This window comes from Olea europaea, chromosome 17, assembly GCF_002742605.1.
Source record: "Olea europaea var. sylvestris chromosome 17, O_europaea_v1, whole genome shotgun sequence".
In the NCBI taxonomy this organism is placed as follows: domain Eukaryota; kingdom Viridiplantae; phylum Streptophyta; class Magnoliopsida; order Lamiales; family Oleaceae; genus Olea; species Olea europaea.
The window spans coordinates 1,131,222-1,142,831 of NC_036253.1; the positions used below are offsets into that span (position 1 = coordinate 1,131,222).

At 31.5% G+C, this 11,610-nt stretch overlaps 2 protein-coding genes across 2 annotated transcripts; both read left to right on the top strand.

The window, feature by feature from the left end:
* Positions 1 to 3,680: 3,680 nt before the first annotated feature.
* LOC111365947 lies at positions 3,681 to 6,272 on the top strand. The gene is made up of 3 exons (XM_022986522.1): positions 3,681 to 3,886; positions 4,302 to 4,808; positions 5,689 to 6,272. Exons 1-3 carry the CDS (start codon positions 3,799 to 3,801, stop codon positions 6,207 to 6,209), a joined length of 1,116 nt encoding a protein of 371 aa, XP_022842290.1. The 5' UTR covers positions 3,681 to 3,798; the 3' UTR covers positions 6,210 to 6,272.
* Positions 6,273 to 9,366: 3,094 nt separating this feature from the next.
* LOC111365948 (RING-H2 finger protein ATL79-like) lies at positions 9,367 to 10,800 on the top strand. The gene is made up of 2 exons (XM_022986523.1): positions 9,367 to 9,844; positions 10,499 to 10,800. Exons 1-2 carry the CDS (start codon positions 9,481 to 9,483, stop codon positions 10,720 to 10,722), a joined length of 588 nt encoding a protein of 195 aa, XP_022842291.1. The 5' UTR covers positions 9,367 to 9,480; the 3' UTR covers positions 10,723 to 10,800.
* The last annotated feature ends 810 nt before the right edge of the window (positions 10,801 to 11,610 follow it).

The following is an 11,610-nucleotide window of genomic DNA, read 5'->3' on the forward strand; positions in this document are numbered from 1 at the left end:
ATATATATATATATATATATATATATATCATTAGCCACTATACTTCCCAATTTTTTTTTATTTTTTATTTTTAATCACTATGATTTTTCACAATGTTTATGACTAGCCACTGAGAAAAAGTAAAAGATCGAAGGCATCACGTGTGAATATCTATTATTCACGAAGTGATGATGGTGTTGTGATTTGGTAAATTTAATGGCTAATCAAGAAGTTTTTAAGTTTAATAGCCAATAAAAAACATTATGAAAAATATAATTTAAACCACAATTCGTCTTCATTGACAAAAACTGTCTTACGTTTTATTAAAATTTCACACGGTCTTTGAATATTCAACTTTACAAAACTAAGTATATTCAAAAACCTGATTTGAAATACGTTCCTTGAGGACATACATGAAAATTTAAACGAAGATTGAAATTATTTTTAGGCTAAATATATTCATAACACAGCTTTTAATAATTAGATTACATTTTGATCGTATGAAATGTTTATTACTTTTTATGTTTCAAACCTTTTTCCATCGCATTCTTATTCTCAACTTAACATAAATTGTCCATGGTTATGATTTCTCTCCATTTTTCTTTTTTCTTTTTTTATGATAGAGTAAGAAGACTCATTTTTCGTTGTATTTTCAAATAAGCAAAACAACTAATAATACAAAATGCTATTAATATTTTACCACCATTTTAAATCACATTAACAATATTTTTTTATGAAAACTATGATTAAGGACAAGTTTTTATGATTAATGAAATTTTAAAAGTAAGAATGTGATGAAGAAAAAAGCTAAGTGTGATAATAAATAAAGATTAATTACATTTAATGTAATTAAAATGCGGCGTGTATATATATATATATATATTAAAAAAATGTGACGTGAAAATAACCACCCTTACTTTTATTATAGTTTAATATCATACCTAATTATGTGCCTCTACCATGTGCTTTCCTAAAACTTATCTTAAGTTGCACTAAACATTTGCACTTAATTTAGATTTTTGCTGCATAGGCTGCACACATGTCGATGCATGATTGGAGAGTTTGAAAAATAAAAAATAAAAACAAAAACAGCCAACAACTTACCGACACATCAACCTGTTTTTATTCCTTGTCTTTCTGTTTTCTGTTTATCATTACACCTTAATTTATTCTAATTTTCATAAATGATCGAATTTGACCTCAACAAAAATTAATGAGCATTTACTAATCCTAGGAAGAAGGGTGGTGGAGGAAGCAAGAAGCACGATCAGCATGTGGGCGGTGGACGGTGGCGGAGTGGAAGTGATGCTTATTATACGGATTCTCGTACGGGGAACACGATCCCCGTCAAGAGGCCTCAATATTTTTTATAAATCTAGATTCCACATACATTGATAAATAATTTAATTTTTAGTAGTTATTATAAGTAATATAAAACGGTTAATATATCTTTTTATTTTTTGAGGTACTTTACACTTTAAATCTTTATTAATTTAGATTTTGTGTTCTGCATAGTTTGTCTTTGATCGAATAGTTCTATAGCAAAACAAGAGTATCTACTATCAACAAGTAATAGAAGGAAGGAATAAATAAATATTTTCATTCTTGCTTTGACCAATATTCTCATTTTAAAAATTATTAAATAGGTGGTAACGAGAATTTAAGTAGTACTTTTTGTTCGCCTTTGGTGTCTTTTGAACAATGCATTCATATAACAACTTAAATTATATATATATAAGGTTCTCCTATTAAAATTTCAATCATGCTTGGGTGTCAGATGAATTTTGACACTTCGATAGACCTACACTTATAATTGAGGTGAGTGGGATGCCATTTTTTACATTTTTTATTTCCATGAGGTCGGCATGGGTCCCATACCAATGTGAGTGTAAGTCAACCGGAGTGTCAAAATTCATCCGACACACTAGCTTAATTCTTAAAATTTTAGAAAAATTATTGACGAGTATGATTCATTCCATGTGCTTTCCTAATTATTGTTGTGGATGCTTTAATTATGCACATGATAAGTGAATCACAAGAATAAGTTAATTAATTGGTACTTGACTAGTACTTTTCAGAACTTAATTACATGTCTATCTAATACTCCAAATTGTAATAATTTAACATAAAAATTAATATCCACTTGCAATTGATGTGTAATATTCAATTGTGTATTTTGTCCTTGGAACGATGATATAATTTTTTTATTTTTTTATTTTTTTATTTTTTTATTTTTTTGAGAAAGTGCGTATAAGAACAAAATGTATTTGCTTAAAAATATAATGCGCTAGTTTTGTTTTATGTACATTTGAATAACTTTGCCTTCATCATATATAGCAATATGATTCCAAACAAGGTACATAAAAATATTTAGTTATTTTGAAAATTGAAATTCGACTTCAAATTATTTTTATCTAACTCTTGTTTGAGCCTCATTCTTTTGAAAAAACTCATTTTTCAACAGTATTTTGACATTATTTTAACCACACATTTTTTAATAAAATAATATTACACGTAAATTCAAAATTTTTCCTTATTTTTTAACTACACATTTTCCATCAATATACTATTCAAAAATTCTTTCTTTCTCCAAAAATGGGGTTCAAACAAGGGCATAATTGAGGAGTTTCAACTTCCAACTTTCTAAGTAGAAAGACTTATCCTTCGTGGTACGGCTTTTTTGACATAGGACACTCTGCTTTAATTAGTTAATTAAAGGAGGCTTCGTTGAAATCAAGAATTCAAAACAATTTGCGCAAATATCGGCAACCAATGTAGACTAACTTGTCATGTGGAATTGTGTGGAAAACAAAGTCTAATGTCCACATGGAATATTAAAATAAGAAACTTCCGAGTACCTTGTTTCAAAAAATTACGATTTTAAAGGGAAAAGGAAATTGTATTACTAGTTCTTAAGCTATTGTGTAGTAATTTAATGTTCACTTCGACAATAAGGAAAATAGCATTTAATATTTCACTATCGTTACACAATTTGTTGTCACATTCAAATCTTTTTAAATTCATATGATCCCTGTGAAAATATATTTTACTTTAAATTTTTAAACCAATCCAAGACAAGAAAAAAAAAAAAAATCAGCTCCTTAAAATTGGGCATGAGGCCAGTAATATAAATTTAGATTGTATTTATCAACAAAAAATGATTGTGTAATTATAATAATAGGCAATAATCCTCAATAACAAAAATTATTCGAAACTTTGTTTAATCTCGCGTCATCCTCATAACAAAGGGTTCACTTTAAATTTTTTAAGTATACTCCAAGTTAAGAAACAAAATCTAACTTCATAAAGTTTAGTATTCGAGCATCACTTGACAAATTAATAAAGATAGTTCCGTGATCAATAGGAATTAATTGGCACAACTAAAATGAAAAGCGAGCAATTTAAGTGATGAGAACCGCTCAAAATCTTCTCATGGTTCTTAAAACATATCTCACTTTAAATTTCTAAACATTAGTTCAAGTCAAGAAACAAAACCTAACTTTTGCAACTAAAATAAAATATTTCCATTTTATTCATTTTTATAGGTTAAAGACTAAGTTGCTACTTGAATAATAGATATCTAACATAAGATGCAATTTTCATTTCAAGGAATGAAAGAAAAAAGAGACAACCCGACATAGATCACGGCTAAATTAGTGGCAATAGAACATGGCCATCTTATCTTTCTTTTAGTTTTCCAACCTTAGATTCTCCAAATTTTATACATATTTGGAGCACTTTAAGGAAATGCTGTCCTAACCCCACTCTGATACCATTTATCTCTTTTCTTCGGTTTGTTTCTGCAGTCAATGCACAGGAATGGCTTCATTTCTTACTCTTTCATTAGTGTTCATATTCTCTCTTTGCAGCAGTTTGGCTTCTGCAGCAAATCCTCCAGTTCTTGACGGTAATTGTAATATTTGCATGGTTTTCTTCAATTTAAGTTTCTTTTATTACATTTGGGAATGATAAAGCAGACACAATAGTGCTACACAATATTAAGGAAGAAATTGAACTTAAAATTTTTTATTTTCAATTTGCATGTGTGCAACATTGTCCTATACAATGTATACCTAAGTAACGTGTAATTGTTTGTGCACTTTCATAGTGCGATATGACAATCTCGAGCTTAAGTCTATCCATATATTTTACAATTTGCGGATTCGAATGAAAAATGAATACAACATTTTAGTCACGTGTGGTATGATCCGAAATTGGAAACGAGAAACGGACTTATTTACATTTTACCCTTTTTTATATTTTTAGTTAAGAAAAAGTAACATATTCAACCATTTATGAAGATTTGAGTGCATTGTTTTCAGGATTTGTCAACAATGGAAACTTTGAACAAGGACCAAAGCTATCAAACCTAAATAAAACAGTGATAATAGGGAAATACTCTCTCCCCAAATGGATAATCAGCGGCATAGTCGAGTACATCTCTGGCGGACCGCAGCCCGGCGGTTTCTACTTTGCCGTCCCGCGTGGAGTTCACGCCGTAAGGCTTGGTAACGAAGCTTCCGTTTCACAATACATCAAAAACCTAAATGCAGGCACAATATATACCTTAACATTCGGGGCAACCCGAACTTGTGCCCAAGATGAAGCCCTAAGAATTTCCGTCAACCCGGGAAGAATGTCAAGCGATCTTCCAATTCAGACATTGTATAGCAGTGATGGAGGAGACACTTATGCATGGAGTTTTAAGGCAACCTCAAATGTTGTTAAGGTTACTTTTCATAATCCTGGTATGCAAGAAGATCCAACTTGTGGACCACTTTTGGATGCCATTGCAATCAAGGAAATGTTGCCCCTTACATACACAAGAGGTAAGCCTTAATTTTTATGTCTATATACTCTATTGGCGCACTATGAATTTATGTGTGTATGTATGTATGTATGTACATAAACGGGGAACCCACATCCGTTACCCTTTGAGTGCGCACTGAGTAAATTCTCGAGTTGAGGCAATTGTCTGTAAATCATGTCAATCATGTAAACCGCATTAGGTAAGTCCGGTGCGACATACTCGACAAGAGAAAGTGTTGGTAGGAAAAATCGAACTCGTGACCCGAGGCCTTCGAAATTACCTACTTCACCAACTCGGTCATCCTATGAGGGGCAAATTTATGTTTATATTTGGTTGTATTAGGCGCATCCGAAAAAAGAGTTGAATTATTTGACGTCAAGGTGTTATCATTTTAGGACTTAAAAATGAATTCTAGTCTATTATTGGTCAATGATCTAAGTCTTATATTAATTGAATTGTGTCAGATTTGTAAGAATGGCCTCACTCTTTTAAGTAACAACCATGCCCATTAGTCCTTTGATTTTAGGCAAATTCTTTAGTTAGTCGAACAGCTAGCCATTTTAGCCTCCATCGGAAAGAATTTAAAATGATTAAGCCCCAGTTTTGTATAGATTAAAATCACGTTTTTTAATAGGTTTTGATAAAAGTTGATGAAATGTCATTGAAATGTTGTGGGCTCCATAAAATGTGTAATTAAAATTAATTGTTGACTTTAACTTGAAATTTTTATTTGATTTTAATCTATAACAAAAAGGGGCTTAATTCATATTTAGATAGAATGTGAATGGCTAGCTACCTACCACGTGATTCTAATTTGAAACTCCTGATGTTCTTTTCACCTATAACTGATTGACTATATAGTGAAAAAATTCACATGATAATTTACAAATTCCATGCAGGAAATTTGGTGAAAAATGGTGGTTTTGAAGTTGGTCCACATGTATTCAAGAACTTCTCGACAGGGATCCTCGTACTCCCCAAAAGACAAGATTTATATTCACCAATTCCGGGATGGATTGTTGAATCCTTAAAACCAGTAAAATACATCGACTCGAAGCATTTCAACGTCCCGTCCGGGTTCGCTGCAGTCGAGTTCGTCGGAGGGAGAGAAACTGCCATTGCACAAATCATAAGGACAGTGCCCAACAAATTCTACAACCTCACATTCACCATTGGCGATGCCAAAAATGGCTGCCATGGATCAATGACGGTGGAAGCTTTTGCTGGCAAACAGACTGTAAAAGTGCCATTTACTTCTCAAGGAAAAGGTTGGTTTAAGACAGCAAGTCTTAGGTTTCAAGCAGTTTCGGACAGAACAAGGATAACATTTTTTAACCCATTTTACCACACAAAGATGCACGACTTTGGACATATGTGTGGCCCCGTCTTGGATGATGTTAGGGTTTACCCTGTTGCTTAGTGTATCGGACGCCTTTCTGGTTAAAGATTGTTATTTCATAAAATTTCCGTTTATCATTTTTTATGTCTTTATTGAAAAATGAAGTTTAAATAAATTTGAGTTTTTTTTTCAATAATTTAAGTTTTTAGACCAAATTCTTCGATATATAACCATTTTTGACCTGCATTCTTAGGGGAAAAAAATTATTTTTAAAATGTCATTTTAGCGTGGTTAAATAATAGGAAAAAATTTTATATTTACATGTAAAATTATTTTAATAACAAATGTGTTATTGAAAATGAGTTTTTTCTTTCTTAAAAAATAGAGCCTAAGCAGAGGCTATATTATTATACATGCACGTTAGTTGGGCTTTAAATATTTGGAAGAAATATCACGTCCGAACATAATGAGGATTTCATTTCAAGTTTTGTCACTATGTATTCATAAAAATTACGCACTTCATTGGCATTTGATTGAAAAATGAATAGATATGCACATTAGGGCATGATAAAGATCAAGTTAAAATCAACATATATGTCTCCTTTCTAATTAACGTAATACGTTCGAAAATGTATAAAAAAATAAAAAAAACGATTGCGAAAATTCAGAAGGTGTAATATGACGTATAGTTAACTACGAAGAAGAGCAACATCGATGATAAAAGTTTTTGTTGCTGATGTCTTGATTTACATTGGTAACAACCTTTATCGACAAAAATTCCCTATCAATAAGTTGGTAATTTACTAATTCGTTTATAAATCATTGATGGCTTAGCAACATAAATATTTGTTGCTATTTATCAATGGATATTTCTATGGCTAATCAACAAAGACATAGTCCATTGGTATTAGCGACAAACTTTAGCTATTGTTGCAACAACGATTTTTGCAACAACTTAGGTTGTTTAACTTTCATTTTTTTTGGAGAATAAATTTTGTAATAGTTAGTTTTTGGAGAATGTATGATTAAAAAGTAGGAAAATTTTTGAATTTTTATATATATATAATTTATATATATATATATATATATATATATATATATATGATTTGTCAATTGAATAATTATTGATTTGATTTCTCCAAGTGGGACTTATTGAAACATCCAACAAACTCAAAATTCTGTGGATGAAACGAAAGCAGTGTGTCATTGACAATTTAATGTACAAGAACCTCAATTGAAGCAAATTTTCTTCTTGTATTTCCCCTTTTGGTCTTCTTAAGCACATATACAAATTAATTTCATATAAAAAGGAAAATTTTGCTAATTTCTTTTTCAAATTTTCTTCCAAAATGCACTTTTATCTACAATAATTATTTATTGACAGTGTTATCTCAACAAATGAATATTAAGTTCATGTAAACGAATAAAAAAAGAAGAAGTTAATCCATGTTAAATTAGTTAATTTTTTCCATGACGATGCTTCTGCACTTCTTTGACAAGTGAGTTAAACACGAAAGTACCCATCTATAAATAATCTATAGAACCTAGGCATCAAAGATATGACATTAAAATATTAAAACTCCATGTTTACGTTCTTTAATAACCTAGCTAATTTTAACTGAGAATACTAAATACACGAAACGATAAAAGATTCAAGGATTGAGTAGATAAGTGCACGAGAATGAAATGATAATTTGGAAAAACAAATTACAATTTTTTATTAGTCCACAGCTAGCCATCGTCATCCCCTACCTAACTAAATGATGAACCTTAAATAAGGTTTTGAAATTCATTGGATATGCCTTGCATTGCATATGGGCGATTGCCCTTTTTAGAAGGCGTTGGATGAAGAAAATTCTTATTTCATAAATAATTTTGTCCCTTTCTGAAACTGACCAAATTGGAATTTTATTGGATTGTTACATAAATTTTGGACCTTATAGAGTGTCTAAAAATAAGTATTTTACGTAAGCACTGCAGCAATACTAAAATGATGTTGAGAGTTGAAAGAAACTTGTGAATAGGTTGATCGATTAATTTTAAATAATAATTTATCGAATGAAGACTCAGTCGTCAGTGCTTCTTCTTTAAGATAAAAAATATATACAGACAAGTTGACTTTTGATATAATAATTCGTACTTGAATCTTTAGAAATCGTCTTCATTGGAATTATTAATATTTCGTTTAAAATTAAGTTTTTATTTCATAAACTATATAAATAATGTAAAAATATTAGTGTGAGGTCATTATCCACACTCTAGAGCTTGCCACATTAAATACGGGGGCCTGTATTCGTACATGTATATTAGGCACGAAATTGACAATACTCCTTGGGTGCTTGGTTTTTGTATTCTTTTGGGGCATTTATTTTCTATCCTTCGCCACAAAATTTGAGCTCGTCACTCACCCTTATCATAGTAGGAATAAAGATGGTAGTCGAATAATTTAAAATGGCCACTTAAATCTAATAAAGTATTATTTTAAAATTATCGTTAAAATTAATAATGTGTGTTGCAAAAATTGACGTGACTTGAGAGAAATCTTCACGGAATTTACTTCAAGCCATCTAGATGTGCTTCTTCAATTTCAGTGTCATGTATTTCTGAAAATTATGTTATTATACATATAAATCATGTCTAGACTTGGCTCTCGAGTTTTGCAGTCGAGATTATCAAAAGTGAATTGGATGGAATCAATCTATCAATGAGTTGTGTAACAAACACCTAAAATGGTGACATGGTGAGGTTGCATATGTATTGATGATTAATGAAGCATTTCGAGGACAAATCTAGTTTGCTTTACTAGGATTTTATATATGCATAAAACCTCGTAAATTCATTTTTATGTTCATTCCCCTCTAAGGTGATTGAAATCATCACATATTGTGCGCAGATTTTTAGATGATAAAATAAATGTTCGATAACATTTTTCGTAATGTGATGGATCCTTGTAAAATAAAGACATTCACAAACAACAAAGTTGTGAAAAATAATCTACAATAAAAAAAAATATCTTTTTTGCTATTCCTAGCTACATCTTCCATCATAAAAATACTATACACGATTGAAATCGTCCAATAAAAATTAGTTTTTGTCGTGTAGACGAAATCTTTACACAACAATATTAATAGCAACGTTAAATGTGTATAACCATGTTGTTTATCCGTCATTTATATTACCAGTTAAAACTTCTTATTTAAGAGCCACCTATGTATATAAGATTGTATCAGCCGTTATGTTTAAAGTTGTCGTGTCTTCTTGAAATTATTTGTCTTTCTCTTTCTAATAAGTAATTAACATTTTCTCTTCTTCTTCTTCACTCGATCTCCTTTTCTACTTCTCTAGCAGAAAAATGAAACTGAAATCAGTGTATTTTTTAGGAGAAGCTGCAGAAATTGCTGAATTCAACACCCATTTAACTCCACCAATGCCTGCCGCCGGAAGAGTTGCGCCGCCCCCGGGTGCAGCTGCAAAATGCGATGGCGATGCTCATAATTGTCCGTGGTGGCCGTATACAAGTTCCAAGGATTTCAAAGCGAACACTGTCGTGATATTAATGGTACTTATCATTGCTTTGATCTGCGCTTTATCTTTCAATGCTGCTATTCGGTATATCATACGCATGCACTGCTGCCGAAGGAGGCGAGACTCTCAGCAGTCATCAGAGGAGAACCAGGATGTGGAAATGGCGAGGCCAAAGACGGTTCTCGGCTCTGGTACGTACTTTCAATTATCTCGTCTCAAAGCTAATTCATTTATATCTTGTTTTCAAAATTTCAGGAGGTCACTTTTCTGCGTCACGCCTGCATAATTTTTGATAAACGAGTTATACCAAGACTTGAGCTCAAGTAGTGTGTATGTTATGTATTTATTAAAGAAATCAAAATTTTTACACAAAAAATTCAAAATGTTGCGGGAACGTCGCCACTCTCGGCCCCTAAAGCTCCGCCTCCGAACTCGACTTGCACTTTTGGGCTGAATTAAATCTTTTTTGTACTGCATTCCGAAATAAATATAGAGGCGTGCTGGATGTACAAACCGAGATTTGGCTGGATGTACAAACCCAGATTTGACAGACCTCTTACAAAGGTTCACAATGGATGTGGATTTTTTGTCACTTTTATTACATTAGGTCCCACCTGAGGCCGAGGCATGTGAGGCTTCTAGTTTTCTTCTATAAAAACAATTCTGTACACTAAGAATTGTTTATAAATATAATCCAGATTGTTTTCTGAAGTGAAGAAGAAAATTTGTAGACAAAAATTTACGCTTAATCTAATTTTAATACATTAACATTCATCTCATCATTTTATCTAAAAGTTTAAGTTGTTGGAGAGGCGACATACATGTTCATTTATTGTTTTCAACAGGTATGGCCGAGACGGAGATGGAAATCACGGCCGAGGTGTATTCAGCGGGGATGAAGCTGGCGGGAGAAGAGGCGGAGTGTACGATCTGCTTATCGGAATTTGCAGATGGGGAGAAAATTAGGGTTCTGGAGAAGTGCAGCCATGGCTTCCATTTGCACTGTATACAACAATGGCTGGCTGCACAAACCTCTTGTCCCACGTGCAGAGCGAGTTGTAATCTTTGAATTATTGCCCCATTTCTGGTTGTAATATCACTTTTCTTTAAGTAACTATTAATCTGAGATAATATTTGAAGGGTTAAAGATCTTAGCTTTATTTCTAAGTTTTGTATGATCGACTATATATACTAAGTTGCTGTTTGAGATCTAGAACTACAAACTCATTTTTCCTAAGCCTCATTTTTAATCATACGTTCTCTCTGCAAAAATAATTTTACATGTAAACTCAAAATATTTTTCTACTTTTTAACTATACATTCTTAAAAAGAATACTATTACAAAATTTCTTTTTCTCATAATATGGGAGTAAAATATGCACATACAATTAAGAAAGAGAAAAAGACAACTTTTTATTCGACATGCTTTAATTTTCGGTACCAAATATATTTCAAATAAAGTTCCGAGTACATGAAAATTTTAACAAAATTGATATCGATGCTAACGTTGCCAAACTTAATTAGCTTTTTATGTTTTATTTTTTGCCTCTCTTCCAATGGTGCCATGCAAAGTGTTGTCTATCAAGATTTTTTGCTAAAAAAATTGTGCTTATAGCATGATTGATATATTCATATTCCTTTTAAAAATATTTTCTTATAGGCGATTTGGACTGTTTAGAAAAGTTTCAGGCGTTGCACGACCCATGAGCATTAACCATAAACTTCTTTTTTTCATTTTTCATTTTTTTTTTGAAAGAAAATCATGAATAATTAAGGGTCTGTTTGATTGCAATGATAAAATTTGGGTGGAAAGAAAAAAATTCCAGTGAATTGAATGGCCTTGAACTTATTTTACTGAGAATTATCAATTAAACGTGTTTGTTGGTATAATTTTTCACTTGGAAAATGTTGAAATTTTATATCTTTTGACATTCGTTTAGTTTTATTTTTCATGAAA

Bases quoted from the DNA above. Each gene is read 5' to 3' on its own strand.
- LOC111365948 (XM_022986523.1), top strand. From the start codon at position 9,481: ATGAAACTGAAATCAGTGTATTTTTTAGGAGAAGCTGCAGAAATTGCT. The intron at 9,845-10,498 runs GTACGTACTTTC...TGTTTTCAACAG, and splicing joins AAAGACGGTTCTCGGCTCTG to GTATGGCCGAGACGGAGATG.
- LOC111365947 (XM_022986522.1), top strand. From the start codon at position 3,799: ATGGCTTCATTTCTTACTCTTTCATTAGTGTTCATATTCTCTCTTTGC. The intron at 3,887-4,301 runs GTAATTGTAATA...CATTGTTTTCAG, and splicing joins AAATCCTCCAGTTCTTGACG to GATTTGTCAACAATGGAAAC. The intron at 4,809-5,688 runs GTAAGCCTTAAT...AATTCCATGCAG, and splicing joins GCCCCTTACATACACAAGAG to GAAATTTGGTGAAAAATGGT.